The sequence below is a fragment of the Ipomoea nil genome, unplaced genomic scaffold (assembly GCF_001879475.1).
Source record: "Ipomoea nil cultivar Tokyo-kokei standard unplaced genomic scaffold, Asagao_1.1 scaffold3069, whole genome shotgun sequence".
Classification (NCBI taxonomy): Eukaryota; Viridiplantae; Streptophyta; class Magnoliopsida; order Solanales; family Convolvulaceae; genus Ipomoea; species Ipomoea nil.
The window spans coordinates 6,331,505-6,349,915 of NW_017619497.1; the positions used below are offsets into that span (position 1 = coordinate 6,331,505).

General features: G+C 34.0%; 1 protein-coding gene across 3 annotated transcripts; it reads right to left on the reverse strand.

The window, feature by feature from the left end:
* Positions 1-37: 37 nt before the first annotated feature.
* LOC109165079 (floral homeotic protein AGAMOUS) lies at positions 38-7,207 on the reverse strand. Of its 3 annotated transcripts, none has more exons than XM_019313697.1 (9): positions 6,924-7,207; positions 6,135-6,383; positions 2,622-2,703; positions 2,201-2,262; positions 1,983-2,082; positions 1,825-1,866; positions 1,689-1,730; positions 1,388-1,566; positions 38-347 (listed from the first exon to the last, which is right to left on the reverse strand). In XM_019313697.1, the coding sequence occupies exons 2-9, from the start codon at positions 6,362-6,364 to the stop codon at positions 344-346; spliced, it is 741 nt and encodes a 246-aa protein (XP_019169242.1). In that variant the 5' UTR covers positions 6,365-6,383; positions 6,924-7,207; the 3' UTR covers positions 38-343. The 3 variants fall into 3 exon arrangements, with proteins under 3 accessions (XP_019169242.1, XP_019169239.1, XP_019169240.1); XM_019313694.1 differs by having other exon boundaries at positions 1,689-1,733; positions 6,924-7,206; XM_019313695.1 differs by lacking the exon at positions 6,924-7,207 and adding an exon at positions 6,758-6,904 and having other exon boundaries at positions 1,689-1,733.
* Between the last annotated feature and the right edge of the window lie 11,204 nt (positions 7,208-18,411).

Here is an 18,411-nt window from a genome sequence, read left to right on the forward strand (position 1 = left end):
ATGCAGAAATGCTTAATTAGTCCACATATAGCAAAAGTTGAGACAAAACAAGCCAAGAGAAATAGATATATATAACTCCACAAACATTTGAATATGATATCTCAATTCAGTTCAAACAGCATCAACATAAAACAGTAGAAAACATATGTCTCCAGTTAATACATAACAAGTCTGAGGTAACGTTTATCATCATCATATCCATAAAACCATCAGCTTCCATCTTCACTCCTTACATTTCTTGAAGACGCCATAAGTACCAGGTTGTCGTCACACTTCATATTATCCATATATATTTATATATATAGTTTTGCGACAAACAGCACCATGGATCCCTCCCAGATTATTACCTGTTCAAGAACACACCAAAACCAAGACCCAACATCAACACTGTTGCTGCTTCATCTTGGAAATCATGCTTTGTGGTTACGTTAGTTAATCCATTTCTTTAAAAATCAAGATTTCTAGTTACATTGTAGGCAATCCCACTCAAGTTGGTCAGACTGGTGACTAACTTGGTAATGATAAGGTTACATGTTCAACTTTCAGCGGGAGTGGCCTATTGTCCTTCTGGTTTGTCTTGGGCCGTTTACCTATGACAACTTAGGCTTCTTGTTTTGAGCCAGTCAGCTATGGGCAGGTGAACAGCCTAAACTGGTTTATGATTCTTTACTAGTTAGGGTTACAACCTAGGCTTCTTGTTTTGAGCCAGTCAGCTATGGGCAGTCTAAACTGGTTTATGATTCTTTACTAGTTAGGGTTACAACCTAGGCTTCTTGTTTTGAGCCAGTCAGCTATGGGCAGTCTAAACTGGTTTATGATTCTTTACTAGTTAGGGTTACAACCTAGGCTTCTTGTTTTGAGCCAGTCAGCTATGGGCAGCCTAAACTGGTTTATGATTCTTTACTAGTTAGGGTTACAACCTAGGCTTCTTGTTTTGAGCTAGTCAGCTATGGGCAGTCTAAACTGATTTATGATTCTTTACTAGTTAGGGTTACAACCTAGACTTCTTGTTTTGAGCCAGTCAGCTATGGGTAGCCTAAACTGGTTTATGATTCTTTACTAGTTAGGGTTACAACCTAGGCTTCTTGTTTTGAGCCAGTCAGCTATGGGTAGCCTAAACTGGTTTATGATTCTTTACTAGTTAGGGTTACAACCTAGGCTTCTTGTTTTGAGCCAGTCAGCTATGGGCAGCCTAAACTGGTTTATAATCTTTACTAGTTAGGGTTACAACCTAGGCTTTTTGTTTTGAGCCAGTCAACTATGAGCCGTCTAAGCTGGTTTATGATTCTTTACTAGTTAGGGTTACAAGACGGGTTTACCCAATGCAGACCATCGAATAGCAGTTGCGAGTTTTCTTAGTCATTAAAAAAAAGGGATTTGTGCTTACACTAACTGAAGGGGGAGATGATCTTGCTTGGAGTAACTAGAGGTGGATTGAAATCCATCGAGTTGGAGGTAGTTTCTTGCATCAAATTGCTGGGGCGGCGCCAGCTCATGATAGCTAGAACTCCCAGGCATCAAGTTCATCTGCTGCTGCTGCTGCTGAGCTCTCTCCGTCTCAATTATCTACACACACATATACATACACATTTCCATGCATAATTATATTCATAAATAAACACATATGTAACGAGCTACTTAAAATTTTAGACATGGCTACCGAAAGCATAAAGAGAGGGGAGATCGACCTTTGCCCGAAGGTATTGGTTGTTATTATGTAAATCGATTTCCTGCTGCACGAGAAACATTGTCAAGAAACAATCAGAAAGTCCAAGATTTGAGGTTTTTGTTGAATGTTTTTTGCAGCCATATATAAGAACTTACCCTCTTTTGCATGTAGTCGATTTCTGCAAACAGGAGCTCGTTCTGCAGTTATCATATATAGAGCATGATTCTCGTACTTGAATATATATATCAAAAAAACATAATGGTGTGAAATTAAAATAGTGAAAATGAAAGTTATTGGGATGAGAATTAAGTGCCTTCTTGGCACGGATTTTGCTGATTCCTTTCTCTATTTTGGATTCCAGGTTCTTGAGATCCCTAAGGTTAAAACCACCTAAACCTTCACCCATGTAGTTCCTGCAGTTTCATTGAAACTAGAATGGATCAACATTATGTGTCCTACTAAACAATTTATTATATATATATATATATATATATATATATATATATATTATGCTGCCTCATTCACAATCACCTATTCTGGTTCTGCAGATTACTAATTTGTTGACGCAATTTGTTCGCTTCCTGCTGATAAAACTGATGACATGAATTCAAGATTGTCCATGCCACCATGGTATATATATATAGTTTTGATTTCCATGAAAAAGAAGAATGAATTAGACCAGGATATAGATTGAAAAACTATATATATACATATATCAATGATCAATTGAGAACCCTCCCGTCAGAACCTGCGTCTACATAAATGTACAAAAATTATTCCAGAGTAGATTGTTTGCATTATGCACTGTAATATGAGATTGTGTGCATTTATGTAGACGGTTGTGTACATTATTATATGTACAAGTTCACAAATTCTCGCTCGAGGCCGGAAGGGTATATGTGTGTGTGTGTGTGTTATTGGCAATTAGGTTAATGAAGTGCAGTGAAGGTACCTGAGTATTGGCTTCAGAAATGGATCCAGTATTAGTGGAATCTGAGCATGCCTTCTTGTACCTATCAATTGTTGCCTTCACACTGGAAAACGCATGAAAATCATCAAATTCATCAAACCATGTAAGATTATACGCATTTAGGATTCCCAAAATGCAAGTTGGTGAGCACTACACAAAAAATACACATAGAAAACGGTGAAAAATCGTTGTCTTTTAGGAGATAAAACTAGTTGTTGCTGATGGAAGTGTTGTTAAAGATTCTATTCAAAGACAACGGCTTACAAGTAGTGTTGTCTTTTTCGTTAAAGATAGCAATTTTTACAAGTATGGTATGTTTACATAAAATATACATTCAAAGGCAACAATTTTCTTAAAAAGTGTTTGCCTTATACATAAAAAAACTAAAAAAGACAACATGTTTAACTAAAACTGCTGTCATTCTAGTATTTTCTTATGTGCATTTTATACTAACCTTCATAATTAATAAAAATAGCTACAAATATTATAGTTGTCACATATGATCTCTTTTAGAAAGAAAAAAAAAAAAAAAAAAAAAAAAAACTTCATTTTTGTTTGCCCTCTTGAAGTGGATAAAAATAGGGCATATATGTCCTATCAATAAGGAATCAAACTGACAATATATATGAGCTGAGATTGATTGAAAAACTTTCTCCTTAAAATACCCAAAAAAAAAAAAAAGTTCAAATTCAACTTAAGTCATATTTGTAGAATTCTGACTCTTATTTGAAATCGAAATGAAGTTTCCGGGGTATTAAATCAAGAATTTTATTAGCTAATCTAATTGAACAAGCAAAGATGAAAAGCCAAGCGAAGCAGAATGAGAATCTGAGTGACTTAGTCAGACTAAATCTGTCTTCTCATATGTATGTGTGACATTGATATGATGTAGTTTTTAGTACAAAGTTCCAAAAACCCTACACTTAAGGAGAGACACACCAACCTATCCTAGTCTGCTGCTACCTTAATCTCTCCGAGCTATTCATTGGCTGCCCCTGCCAAGCTGGCACAAGTTCCCACAACACCATTGGTCCACTATTCAACGGCCAGATCCCCGCCACGTCACCCCCAGCTCCCATGATTCCTCGGGTAATACCCATCCCCAACACCCCTTTACCCACCTAGGGCTGCCCCCAAAAAATATTATCATATCCATTTCAATACTGCACAGTAGTATTGAGTCTTGTCTGTCTGATCAAGAAAGCCTGATCCCATCAGAGCCGTCCATTTTAAGCTTGCATGGGAGAAACCCAGACATCTCAGAACTCTCTCTCTCATTGGCTGTATATCACAAACGTACACTCTCTCTCTCTCTCTCTCTCTCTCTAAAATGGCTTGCGCAAATGTATCTATACATCAAGTCTTCATGGTTTGAACATTACATTCTCTTTCTTTCACTTCTGTTTCTTTGCTGTTTAGGCTAAAACACTGTAAGGCTCTTTGGGAAAGGCATGGCTGAGAACCTCTCAAAGAAAACAGTGTAAATAAGGGGAGAATTTAATTCCATGGAGGAAAAACAAGGAAGAGAAATCAGAAGTTTTTTTCAATTCTTGGTTATTACTGCTACTACTAGTATAGCTTTTGTCAGATGTGTATGCAAGTGTAAAATCTTGTGTGACGAGACCAAAGATTCTTGCAAACCCATACATACAAAAAACTATACCCACCCAACAAACCAACCACCTAATTTTGGCTCTCAAGAACTTCCCCCCATCAATTCTCACTGCCAAACTAGAGGTAGATCACACCCCAATTTCCTAAAGGATGAAATTCTCATTAATGGGCAAGACATCTATCAAGTTGGTCAGACGGTTGGCTTGGTAACTACAAAATTTCGAGCTCGACTCTTAGCGGGAACGGTGAGCCTATTGTCTTTTTTATTTGAGCCTGTCAGATATAGACGACCTTCATTGGGATGCTAGTTAGGGCCAGAAGGTGAAAAAAAGATTGCTCGACTCTCAATGGAAGCGACCTTTTTAGTTTGAGGCAGTCAGTTATAAACAATCTAAACAAATTTACTTCCTTATGCTCTATTATCAACTAGGGTCACAAGGCGAGATTGTACTAGTGGCGGAGGTTTTCCTTGTCACCAACAAAAAAAAAAAAAAAAAAAAAAAAAAAAAAAAAAAAACCTCTTTCAACCCCCCCCAAAAAAAGATTTCAAATTCTTTGGAAAATATAAAAATTTGTCCACACCCACCATGAAAAATTGTGTTTTGATTGGATGTCTAAAGTCCTCGGATAGTTTTATACACAGATCTACCCCTCCAAGTACAAAACATTGTTTGCGGCCCTTGTCTTTCTTGAAATAACCCTAGCTTTAAACCTTTTTTTTTTCAAACCCTAACATAAATAAATATATATATATATATATATATATATATATATATATATATATATATATATATATATATATATATATATATAAAGGTTCAACAAATAAATCATCAGGCCTTTTAAAAGACAATTCTTTACATACATGCCCAAAAAGGTTCATGTGAAAATATGTTTTTTTTTTTTAAAAAAAAAAAAAAAAAAACCCTATCTTGCTGGGTTAGGGGTTGACTGTTTTACTGTACAGGTACAACATTAACCATGATTTGGGTGGTGATTAGATGTGAAAGAATTGGTGACAAGATTGAGAAGGAAAAACCCTAGATAATTACGAAGGATTTCTCAAAGACTGAGTTTTTATTAAGGAAATGTCAAGGTGAAAAGGGAAAATGGGCGAATGAGATCTTGACAGGTTTCTTAGTAGTCAGAAAGAAAGAGAGAGAAAGAGAGAGAGAGAGAGAGAGAGAGAGAGGAGGAGGAACTTAACAGCAATGGAGGGATGATCTCACAGTTTCTGAGAGTACCTTCACAAAATATTTCTACTTGTTTGCTTACCAAACAGCAGATCTATGCATCCCACAACATTATGAACTAAAAATGGGATCATAAAAGGAGAAAAAAAGAAAAAAAATTTAACACCACATTCATGGAAAAAACAAAACAGAAATTGGGAAAGGCAAGTCAATCTTTGTTCCAAAAACAAGAACCTCAACTATGTATGTGCACATAGAAACATCACACAATTAAAAGCATGACTGTATTGTGCCCTTTGGGCCTCAAATCTCCCTCTCACCTCCCCAAAGTTAACCATTAACACCCCCCTTCTAGAGGGACAAAAAGAAAATCAAGAAAAAGCTCGCTCAGTTGATTTCTGAGCGATAGATTGTTGGCAAGGACAAGAAAATACCCACACGAGCAGCTCAGTTGATTCCTAAAACAAGAAAATCAAGAAAAGACTCGCACGAACAGCTCAGTTGATTCCTGAACGGTAAATTGTGGGCAGGGACAAGAAAATCAAGAAAAAGTTCACACGAGCAGCTCGTTTCTAGGCGGTAAATTGCAGGCAAGGGCAAGAAAACCCAGAAAAGAACACCTAAAAAAGGGGGCTTGAAACATATGAACAAACAACCTGGGTTAATCTGTTGTGTTTTTTTGTTTTACCTGTTGTTAGCATACTCGTAGAGGCGGCCGCGGCTGGAGAAGACGATGAGAGCCACCTCAGCGTCACACAGAACAGACAACTCGTAGGCCTTCTTCAGCAACCCATTTCTGCGCTTGCAGAAGGTCACCTGCCGGTTCGTGGTGTTCTCGATCCGCTTGATTTCGATCTTGCCCCGACCCATTTTCCGCTGAGGGGACATCTCTCTGGATTGATCACTTTGGAATTCCATTCTTAACTTGCTTCACCACCTGGATCATCCACAACCATCAAAACCAGACAAATCTGTTCTTCTTCTTTCAAAGGTATAAAATCAAACCCTATCAAAATCTTTGCTTTTTCACCTCATTCCCACAAAATAAACCATGGAAATAAACAATTTTTAGCAACCCTTTTCTACAACTGATGAACAGATTCAGAACCATAAAAAAATTTCTCCTTTTTTTTGGGAAAAAAATGGTGATTATTGAAAAAGAGAGGTGAGGGATAAAAGACTGGTTCTTGATCTTTCAAACTTCATTAACATGTATCTTCACAACCCTAGCTATCAAAAACTGAGGATTTTGGGAGCAATTTCAAGAAAAAGGAAAAGAAATTTCTTAAACTATGTATGTGTTTAGTTTACCCTTTTGTGAATGGATGAGCTCTGAAGCATAAAAAATTTCTGGGTTTTTTTTTTTTTTTTTTTTTTTTTTTTGTGTGACAAAAACTGATTGATCACAACTCACAAGAGAGCATGAAAGACTAGTTTTACTCAATGGATTTATGTGATTTTTTTGCAGTTTACTGACCTGATTATGGAATATAGGGATAGAAGGTAATGGAGGGAAGAAACTAAAGTTTCTGGCTTTTGCTAATGCTCTCAACTTTCCTGCAAATCTGAACAGGAGAGATGCAGAAAATGGAAGGGAGTTTCTATAAGGGATGCTATTTATAAAGCAAACAGTGACTCTTTTATCTTTACTATAGCATGGCTAATTTAATCTGTTGTGATTATTAGTTAGATTAAGCTGATATAATCCTCTCTCTTATCTCTACTTTTTGTTAATATCTCTTGAAGAATCATGTAAGAAAAATTGATGGCTAAATAGGAAATTAAAGCCAGTCTTGAGGATTGGGTTTCAGAGTTTCTTGGCCATCCAATTTTTATTTCTTTTGAAATTGGATTTTAGGGTTTAATAATTTGGAAATGGGATATGAGTAGGCAGTGAGGGTGGTAGTGGGGGTGGGGTGGGGGGGTAGTGAACAGAAGAGAAAATGACCCATGAAAGTGATGTTTGATGGGTGAAGTGAACATTATACTAGGTTTACACTCAAGCTTTAATATTTACTATGTGGTGTTAAGTGACATTAGAGAAGAAAGTCTTATTATCATCAAAGGGGAATCTTAGTTTTTTGAGACATCTAAGATATTGTTCTGATCTCACCATGATTCATGTTGGATGAAACCAATCCATTGTAGAATATGAATTGAACCCTCTGCATTATATTGCATTCCATTATTCACAACCTAGACCCCACCCCCCCCCCCCCCCCTATCTTTTGTCATTGTGATCTTCCCCCAACCCCACACAATGAGCAGAGTTACAATCCAATCCCATAAGGGATTTCTGATCTGATCAGACACTCAGACCAATAAATCTTAATACAGGGGTGGTGATTTTGTAATAGCTAGACTAAAGTTGTTAACACTTTCGCGGTCAAGTTGACAAGCATTCAAATAACTGAATGATTTAAATATCTGTACCTTTGAATTGGAGTTATAGATTGTACAAATAAAGTTTGTATTAGGCGTTGTTGTGTTGTTATCCCATTGTTTAGTTAGAACTTTGAAAATCATGATATTTGGCGGAGGCTTAAAGGGTCGAGTCTGATATCCTGCCACCGAAACGTGGCAGTGATTGCTACGCAAGTATAATAAAATAAAGTTGCGCACTCACTACTAGCTATAACTTTTGGCGTAATATATAGTAAGCGTTTGATTCTGAGACATAAGATTTCTTTTACCTATATCTTTCAAAATCGTGAGGTAGCTAGAGTGAAAAATACCTTTAAGATGACACTTGATAGTTTTACTATCAAAATAAATGACTACAAGCACACATAAAATTTTTCTTGTGCACTCAACTTGGTCAACCTTTCATTTTGTGATGCTTTTTTTTTTTTTTTTTTTTTTTTTTCATAAACTAAAGGCGATAAATAACTTTATTTTTCCATATTGAGAAACGGGAATCTATATTTCTTATAAATACATGAAATAAAACCGCTATTTTACCATATATATTTACTTCAAAGCTATGCCAAAAACTCATCAATGACAATCTATTTCAAAATCCCTGAACATTATTCACAACCATATTGAGTATTACTTAAAATTTGTGCATGATGAATATTTATGGTGCACAAAATATGGTGAGGTAGGAGCTGGTGAAATGATCTGCCCCCCAAAAAACATATATGTATATATGTCACAGTTGAACTGCTAACATACAACTTTAACATAAACTGATCATATCATCAAGCTGCAACTGATGAGGGAAAGAGAAGTGATAACAGAAGAGAAGGTGACTGCCATGTGACACAATAAGTGATCTAGTTAGCTTCTTGGCATTGAAATTGCAAGACCAGACAACAGCCATGAACAACCACTTATCGTTCCATAATAAAGTTGTTCGACGGAGGCTTAGAAGACCTAGTTCAGTATCCTGCATGCCATCAAAATGTGACACTGACTGTTACACAAGTATAAGGAAATAAAGTTGTGCATTTTGTTACTAGCTGTAGCTTTTGGTACAGTGGTAAGCGTTTGATCCTGAAAATTGGTACGAATCCCATTGAAAAAATGTTGTGCTGTTGAGGTTGACAGGTGCTGGGAGGAGGAAACGTGGTGCTAACTACTACGCTAAGGAAATAAAATTGTACGTGTCTACGCTATAACTTTTGACATAGTTGTAAGCGTTTGATCCTGACACGTGCACATGTCATCAAAATATGACGTTTACGACTATGCAAGTATAAGGAAATAAAGTTGCATCTTTGTTACTGGCTATGCTTTTTGGTGCAGTGATAAACGTTTGATTCTGACAAAACCTACTACTGGCCATGGGGATTGTGTGTGAGGGCCATGGGGATTTGTCTATACATACACCTGAAACCTCAATGAGTAGTTACTTCTTCTCTTCCATCTTTCTATCTTTCTATTTCTTATGTCTCATGCTTTTCTCTTTCTGAAATTTTATCATTGACTATCCTACTTGCCTTTCATCCATTTTTGTTGTTTGGTGTTTCGAGTTTTCATAGACCTTACCTTGTTAATTTATTGCCTAATCGATACGACTGCACAATCAGTTTAGCCATCTTTCCCCTACCACATTAACCTAAATGTTGCTCTTTTATTGTGCTATTTGCCACTCTCATTTGCCCATTCAATTCCCAGCGACACACACACACACACACACACATTATATATATATATATATATATATATATATATATATATATATATATATATATATATATATATATATATATATATATATATATATGTTTAACACTGCCATGACAACTCATATATTGTTTGGCAACACATTGATTACTCGTGGATGCCCTTAAATAGTGATTGCGGGTATCCTTCGTCATCCAATAAATAAATAAATAAATTATTCATTAAAGTTTTTGTTGGCCATCAACTTGGAAGATCAACATGATGTTAATTGACTGCTACGCAAGTATAAAAATAATAATGTTGCGTATTCAATTCGTTACTAGCTATAACTTTTGGTATAGTAGTAAGCGTGCACTTGATAATGACAACTGGTGTGAGACTGGAAGTGCTAGGAGGTGATTATATTGTTGGGCGCCGTCTTGAAGAATCGAGTCAAGCATCCTGACATCAAAACATAATGATGACTGCTATGCAAGTATAATGAAATAAAGTTGCACATTCGCTACTAATTATAACTTTTGACATAGTGGTAAACGTTTGATCTTGACAATTTTAAACTTTTTTAACCAATTTTTTTTTATAATCTTTGTTAGTGACTAGTGTTATTAGCCACTTTCAACGGATAGTCGATAATATATAGCAACAAATTAAAGGATTTTCTGGATCCTCAGCTCAAAATGGTCAGAAAGATTATTTTACTCTAGCTCAAAAAAAAAAAAAAAATTGTAGGTAAGTCAATGAAATATGAAAATATTTGATTTATCAATAGATTTTGGTAGTTAAATCAATTAAATACGTAACTACCAAAATCTTAAGTTTTCCAGTAATGGTAGTAAAGGTTATAATTGCATATTTCAGCAATATATAGTTCCTTAATGTTGATATAGATGTTCCTCGATCGAGCATTTGGCTCACATGACCTCACCCAGCTAATTATTCTAACTAATTAATAAGGAGTAAATATAATTAAATGTAATAAAAATATATTATAAATGTCTCTTTCATCTTAATGACCAAAGACGGACTAGGGTTAAAACTCTTGAAATACAACTACCTTAATTATAAGTGCTTTGACACCCTTGAGGTTTAATCTACACAAACATGATTAATTAGTCCGATGTGTAGTTTTAGTTGACTGATCGTTTGTTTTCAAACCAAAAAATAAATAATTAATTAATTGTAGTATTATGTATAGTGAGTGGTGAGACATGAATGGTAGTCCCACTGAGGCGCATGCATAATAGGTAGAGCTGCTTCTAGGCAGCAAAACCCATCTTTTGAATCAATCTTCAATGCTTGGCAACTGATTTTGTTTGCTCTTTCAATTTAGTAGGCCAATGCATTTGATTCCCCTCCCCTTTACCTATTTCCATGCCACTTTATATGTATATGGGGGCAAATTTAAGTGAGAACAAGTTTTTTATTTAAAAAAAAAAATTACAGTTTAATCTCATGTCAATTTAGGATAATCAGGATAAAAAATTAAAAAAAAAAAAAGGTTGCATTTTCGTAATTATTACGGATGCATTTTGATAGTTCATTCGTGGATAACTGGTCCATGCACTCAAGTGTGTATACGATTAGTTATCCATGGATGTACAATCAAACGTTTCCCTTAATTATGAAAATTCTACGGTACAGTGTTTTTTCTCTTTTCTCTCCTTGTTTTTCTAGTTGCTGATCAACATAGATGGATGGATGATATTAATTCACACGTACTTTTGACTTGTTAGTTGTCGTATGATCATTCCCCCTCACTCTATATATATAAGAGTCATTTAAAAAGTGATCCTTCAAATGAGATTTAATATTCTGTTGATTTTGAATTATCGTAAATATAAACCAACGGATCATGATTTAATGGGTAAAACATGACTCCGTACTTAAATGTCACAAATTTAATTTTTGTCAACACTATCTTGATCGAACCCGTTCAAAATTATATTTTTATAGCATGATTTACTTTTCATGTGTAATTTATATGCTATATTACATAGGAGCTGAGCGGGTGACCTAATGTCAAGTTTATATTTGACTATGGTCTACATCACATATATTTTTGTGGTTAGGATATTAATTATTCCGTATTAAATGATATTATGAAATATTTTTTTTTTTTTAAAAAAGGGAAAATTCGTTGGATTAACTCAAAACTGAAAAAGACAATCTAAGGGGAGACAGAGCCCCTTGCTAGAGTATGAGCCAACTAGTTCGCTGAACGAGGAATAAAACGACACATAGAATTGTGAAAAGAGCTAAAAAAAAATGCCATTGTTTTAAAATGGGACCAATATAAGAAAGATCTCTACTTCTAAAACAACAATAAATCCATAGACATTATATTAAATAGTATTTTATATGCTTGACGCTCAAAATATATGCCGAATATTAATACTTAATATTAAAATCTTAATTATATTAAAATATTTTTTAAATAATTAATAATAGTATATAATTTTTTAAATATAGAATTCATATTATATTAAAAATATAGTTGATAATTTGAGTAATAATTATACTACCGGCCGTAAGAATTTTAAATATGATTAATTACTCAATATAATTATGGTATCATTTAATTAAAATTTAAATGAAATCAAACTTATTTCTTATAAGAATAAGGGTCAAATAGGCCACTCAACTGCGCATCACATTGCAATTAGACCATCAAACTAAAAAAGAATGCAATTGGATCCCTGAGCAACACAAACTAATACAATTGAATTCAGAATGACCTGTTTACCTAGAAATATAGGTTACTGAATTTTAAAATATTTTTTTTATAATTTTAAATAAAATAATAATTATAATTAAAAAAAAAAAAAAAAAAAAAAAAAAAAAAAAACCTCCTTCGTCACCGCTGGAGACGAAGGGGAGGGTTCGTCTTAGGCCGTCTCCATGGCCGAGGAGACGGCCCAAGACGAAGCCTGCCCTTCGTCTCCACCAGAGACAAAGGAATTTTTATTTTTATTTTTTGTAATTATAATTATTATTTTATTTAAAATTATTATAATTTTTTTTAAAAATTTGGTAACCTATGTTTCCAGGTAAACATGTCATTTTGGATTGAATTGCATTAGTTTTCGTTGTTCAGGGACCCAATTGCATTCTTTTTTAGTTCGATGGGCCAATTGCAATTTGGTGCACAGTTGAGTGGCCTATTTGACCCTTATTTCTTTTTTATATTTCTCTAATATATATATGGAGTTAATACCCAAAATCGTCCTCGACTATAGTGGTTTTTCTCAATTTCGTCCTAAACGACTTTGGTGACCTAATATCGTCCCAGACTTTTGTGTTTCGCTCAATTTAGTCCTCCATTTGTTATTCCGTCAAATTGGTGTTAAATAAAGGGACAATTCAGTAATGTCAATATTGATCTCTCTTTATTTTCAACTTGTGAAGTGCGAAATTCCTCTTTCTTGTACGAATTACACCCAGAATTACTCCCGGACCTGCAAATCAAATTTTATATTCGCAGTTTTATGAGTAATTCTGGGAGTAATTCGTAAAAAAAATTGAATTTCGCAGTTCACATGTCTATGAGTAAAGAGATGCCAATATTAAAATTACTTAATTGTGTATTTATTTAACACCAAATGGACAGAATAACAAGTGAGGGACTAAATTGAGCAAAAACACAAAAGTCTGGGACTAAATTGCGCGAAACACAAAAGTCTGGGACGATATTAGGTCACCAAAGTCGTTTAGGACGAAATTGAGAAAAACCACTATAGTCGAGGACGATTTTGAGTATTAACTCTATATATATGTCTACATACATTATTACCCTTGAAAATTATAAGAAAATATATTGTGTATGCATGTGTATGGTAATAAAAATAGGAAAAGATATAGGAATAAGGTTCAAATTGGCCACTGAACGTAACCTGAAAATGCAATTAGGCCACTGAACGAAAAAAAGTGCAATTAAGTCATTGAACACTCAAAAAATGTGCAATTAGGCCACTGAACTCTCCAAACGTATGCAATTTTACCGGATAGCAGGTTACCATCAATTTTAGCAGGTTACCTGCTTATGTGGCAGCTTAGTTGGCATTTTTAATAATTTTTAAATAATTTTTAATAATTAATTTTAATAATAAATTTTATAAAAAATTGGAAAAAATTAAATAAAAAATAAAATAAAGTCATTTTTATTTTTTTAAAAAAAATTAATAAAAAGTTATTATTAAAATTTATTAAAAATTAATTAAAATTTATTAAAAATGCCAACTCAGCTGCCACGTAAGCAGATAACCTGCTAAAATTGAGGGTAATCTTCTATCAGGTGAAATTGCACATTTTTGGAGTGTTCAGTGGCCTAATTGCACTTTTTTTTTTTCGTTCAGTGGCCTAATTGCATTTTCAGGTTACGTTCAGTGGCCAATTTGAACCTTATTCCAAAGATATATATAGGTTTAATTAGTTTCAAATGTGAACCAATACTATCATGTGAATCAGTATAGAATGCCCTGATGATCTCTAATGATATATGAGATAATGCTTAATATTATTATTTTGAGTAATGATACACGGCCTTCTAATACGTACTTCTTGTTCAATCTTTCCCTTTTGATGCAATATTATCTTATTGGATAACTTTTTTTTTTTTTTTTAATTAGTGATAGAGTTTGTCAATTCATAGACACACAATGAATGAAAGTCATATTAAAAGGGAAAGATTAGAAGAGAAATAATTTAGGTGGTGTAAAATAATATGGTTTTACAATTGATCAAAGAAGCTTCCCCTTGGGCATGCATTTATGGAACAACGAGAATTTTGCACTCTACCCGGATGCATGTGCCAGAATAGGTATAGTAATAAAGATGGATATAGTTTTGGGTGGACATAACAAATACTCACCACTTATAGTGCCAAATAACATATGATTTGCTTCATCGCCACTAAATGCTTGGCTTTGGGAGTTCTTGAAATTTGTGACTTTTTAATAATGAAATGCCATGCCGAGTTCGTTAAGTTATAGCTAAATATTATAAATAACACGCAAAGATAAATAGTCATAATATATATATTTTTAAATATTTATTACCAGTTTTAACATATTACTTCTAGTGATGTCAAGTAAACTATATCGATCCTTCAGAGGGGTGGTCGAGGGAATGAGAATGATTCTCGTACATAAAGGTTATGAATTCAATTCTTTCCAACACCGTCTTAGTTGAGTTTGTCGCACAAGATCTTCTAAGTTAGATTTATTTTTCATGTGTGGTTTACGAGTTATTACACAAGAGTGGAGTTCATCTAGTGCACACATTCAATTCGCATAGTAGCTGCGCATTTCCCTTGTGACACACACAAAAATAAAAATCATAGACCATATCAATATTCTAGCCTAAACCCATATGGACCGACACTAATGTGGTTTGTGTCGTGCTAGCCCACATTAAAATATAAGTGTATTAGCTCATTCCATTTTAAGTTATTGACATTTTAAATTAATATTTTTTAAGAAAATTGTTTAAGTTTCTAATTTGTAATGTATATTTAAAACAAAATAATTACGGAGTATAATTTTATTACATATTTGCATAATTGTTAAACTGTATTTTCTTTGTGCATTTATAAAATTAAAATGTATACTTTATAAACTAGCTAGAAAATAAAACTTTAGAAATTAAAATTAATACAGTTTACGAATAAATTTAAACTATTACATAAAGCTTATAGTTTACTAGTATAAGTATAAGACATAGTGTCTTTGGAACAATTTTTTCTTGTATACTATAAAAGAAATTTAAACCATTACATTCTTAGGTTGGACCTGGGCTAACATGGCCCAACTCATATTACATATTTACGTGTATAGTGACCTAGCACGATCAATATATAAAGTCATGTCGTGTCTGTCCAAGTAGTATAGCACACGGGTTGTGTCTAGATCAGACCAACACATTTGAGATAGGCTCATACCTTCACATCATCATTAGTTACTTTATTCGACGTTATTTATTCAGTTATTCTCTAAGTGTTTTTTTTTTTGAACATTTGATCTTTTTGACTAAATTTTTACTAAAAACACAAGTGTGGATAGTATTTATTGGTTGATCATTAAGCACATTATATGATATGATTATTTTCAAGTTTTTTTTTTTTTTTTTTTTTTTTTTTTTTTTTTTTTTAGTGTTGGCCTATTGAAGATAAAATATATGAACAATAAATGTATTTTCTTTTTTTTTTTTTTAGTGTTGGCCTATTGAAGATAAAATATATGAACAATAAATGTATTTTCTTACTATTATATATCATATTCCTTTGATTTTGAGTCACAACGTAACAATGCCTCCTCACTTTTTCATACATCCTATCATATATATAGGTGATGATTTGAATTAACAATTATGTATGTTGATATTGTTACATTTAATTTATGACTTTTAATTTGTTCATATTTAGTCTCATGATTTTATTGACATTGTAACATTGCCAATATGTTTAGTCCTACTTATTTTCTTGTTGAAAATGTATTTATTTTTTAAATAAAAGACTAATTCATTAATCGTTGAAAAATATTTATAAAACAACATAATAAAAATAATTTGATAAACATATTTTGTTTTAAAAAAAATCTTTCTATGTTATATCTTTTGCGAGCATTTCTAAGACAACAATAAAATATTAAAATTGTGAAATTATTAGATTGTCCCAAAATTAAAGTCAATTGGATGAAAATTATAATAGATCACATGACCAAATGTGGCAACACTAGTAGAATTAGGGAACTAAAATACTAAATAAACAATGTCACAATAATCATAAAAATTGTTAGTCATTATTTGAGGGTGTACAATGACTAAACTCTGTTAGTTAGTGTATAATAATCCGCAAATCACAATAGATGTAAGCGCACTAGCTAGGAATTGAAGACCTTGGGATGAGCTTAACCAAGAAGTTAAGGTGTTAGCAAGAATCGAAATAATGACCTTCAGGGAATTATATTTCACCCACTTGATCACCCCTTTCTGAGCAATTAATTAATGGATGTTCTTGAAATTAAAAATGCATGGTTTCTTGAAAATTTTGTTATGTTCTTGGTTACATGAACGTAACCAAACTAACTAGGTTGTATGTTTCTTTCCTCTCATGGTACATATGAATATATGCTTTCAAGTAATTTTGCCTTTCATACTATGGATGGAATTGAAGCATGTAACTCGATGGGGGAGGTGGGAAAGCTAAAGAAGAAGAAAAGAAAAAGGGATTGTAGTTGGAATTGTGGTAGTTAAAGAATCCCAAAAGGTCAAAACTCGTAATGGCCATAGCTAGAAAATCTTCTCATATCTAGGATGAGGACCACATTGATGCAACTCTTTCGCAAACATTATGCTTCACATTCAAGTTGCTAATTAACATTATATTTGATACGTTAATTGATCTGGTAACTATAAAATTTTAAGTTTGACTTTTTAAAGAAGTTGTTTGATCTATTAGCATTCTTGATTTGTGCCGACCAATGTACAATAAATCTAGCTAGGCCTGCTGGTATGAGCATAAGGGATCTGCCCACTTTGGATATAATCCCAACACTGCTGTTGTCGAGCTAGGTTCGTATCTTGGTATCTTCTCTCAAATACTGTCTACTGAACCATTGAGCTAAGCCCTTGCGGGCAAGTATATATATAATTCTTGTTAATATTTTCCTCCCAAATGCTCTGTCGGGCCGGGGTGTGGGGGATGAGAACTGATTGTATTGTATTTACTGAACTTGATTACAATGAGATCAGATGATGTGAATATATAGAATAGAGAGTCACAGTGTGACAATGATAAGAAGTAGAGAGTCACAGTGTGACAAGGATAAGAAGTTCTAAACAGACTCATATACATAGAGTCCTAATACTCCCCCTCAAGCACAGTGTATACTAGTAACCTGTAACTTGTCCCTTAAGGATGAAAATCTAGGTCCAGGCAGAGCTTTGGTGAAGATATCAGCAAGTTGATCTTTTGTGGAGATGAAGTTGACTTGGATATCGCCCGAAGCTACTCGATCACGAACAAAATGATAATCAATCTCCACATGCTTGGTGCGAGCATGAAAGATTGGATTGGCACTCATATATGTAGCTCCTAGATTATCACACCATAAATTTCGAATGGAAATACCCGGAATCTGTATCTCACGCAGTAATGACATAATCCATAGAACCTCAGCACAAACATCTGCAAGAGCTTTGTATTCAGCCTCAGTGGATGGCCTGGCAACAGTTCTCTGTTTCTTGCAAACCCATGATATAAGATTACTCCCCAAGAAAACAGCAAAACCACTCGTGGATTTTCGATCGTCAGGACAACCAGCCCAATCAGAATCAGAGAAAGCATGAATGTCTCTAGATGAGCACCGTTGTATGCGTAAACCATGATCAACTGTTCCCTTAACATACCTGAGTACCCGTTTGAGCTGCTCCCAGTGTGATATGGTAGGAGCTTGCATATGCTGGCATAACAGATTAACTGCAAAGGATAGGTCAGGTCGTGTAACAGTGAGATATTGCAGTGCTCCAGCTAGACTCCTGTACTGTGTGGGATCATCATATAGATCTGAATTGAAGGGGACAGTTTTCGAGACAGAGATAGGTGTAGAAAGGGGTTTGCATTCAGACATTCCTGCCCGTTTTAAAATATCATTCATATACCGTTGTTGAGATAAAATAATCCCATTGTCACACTTAACTGTTTCAATACCCAGAAAGAAATTTGGTTCACCAAGATCTCTGATTTTGAATGTAGCAGACAGTTTGGACAAGAGCTGAGACATAATACCTTGATCACTTCCCATTACAAGAATGTCATCCACGTACACCAATAGATAAAC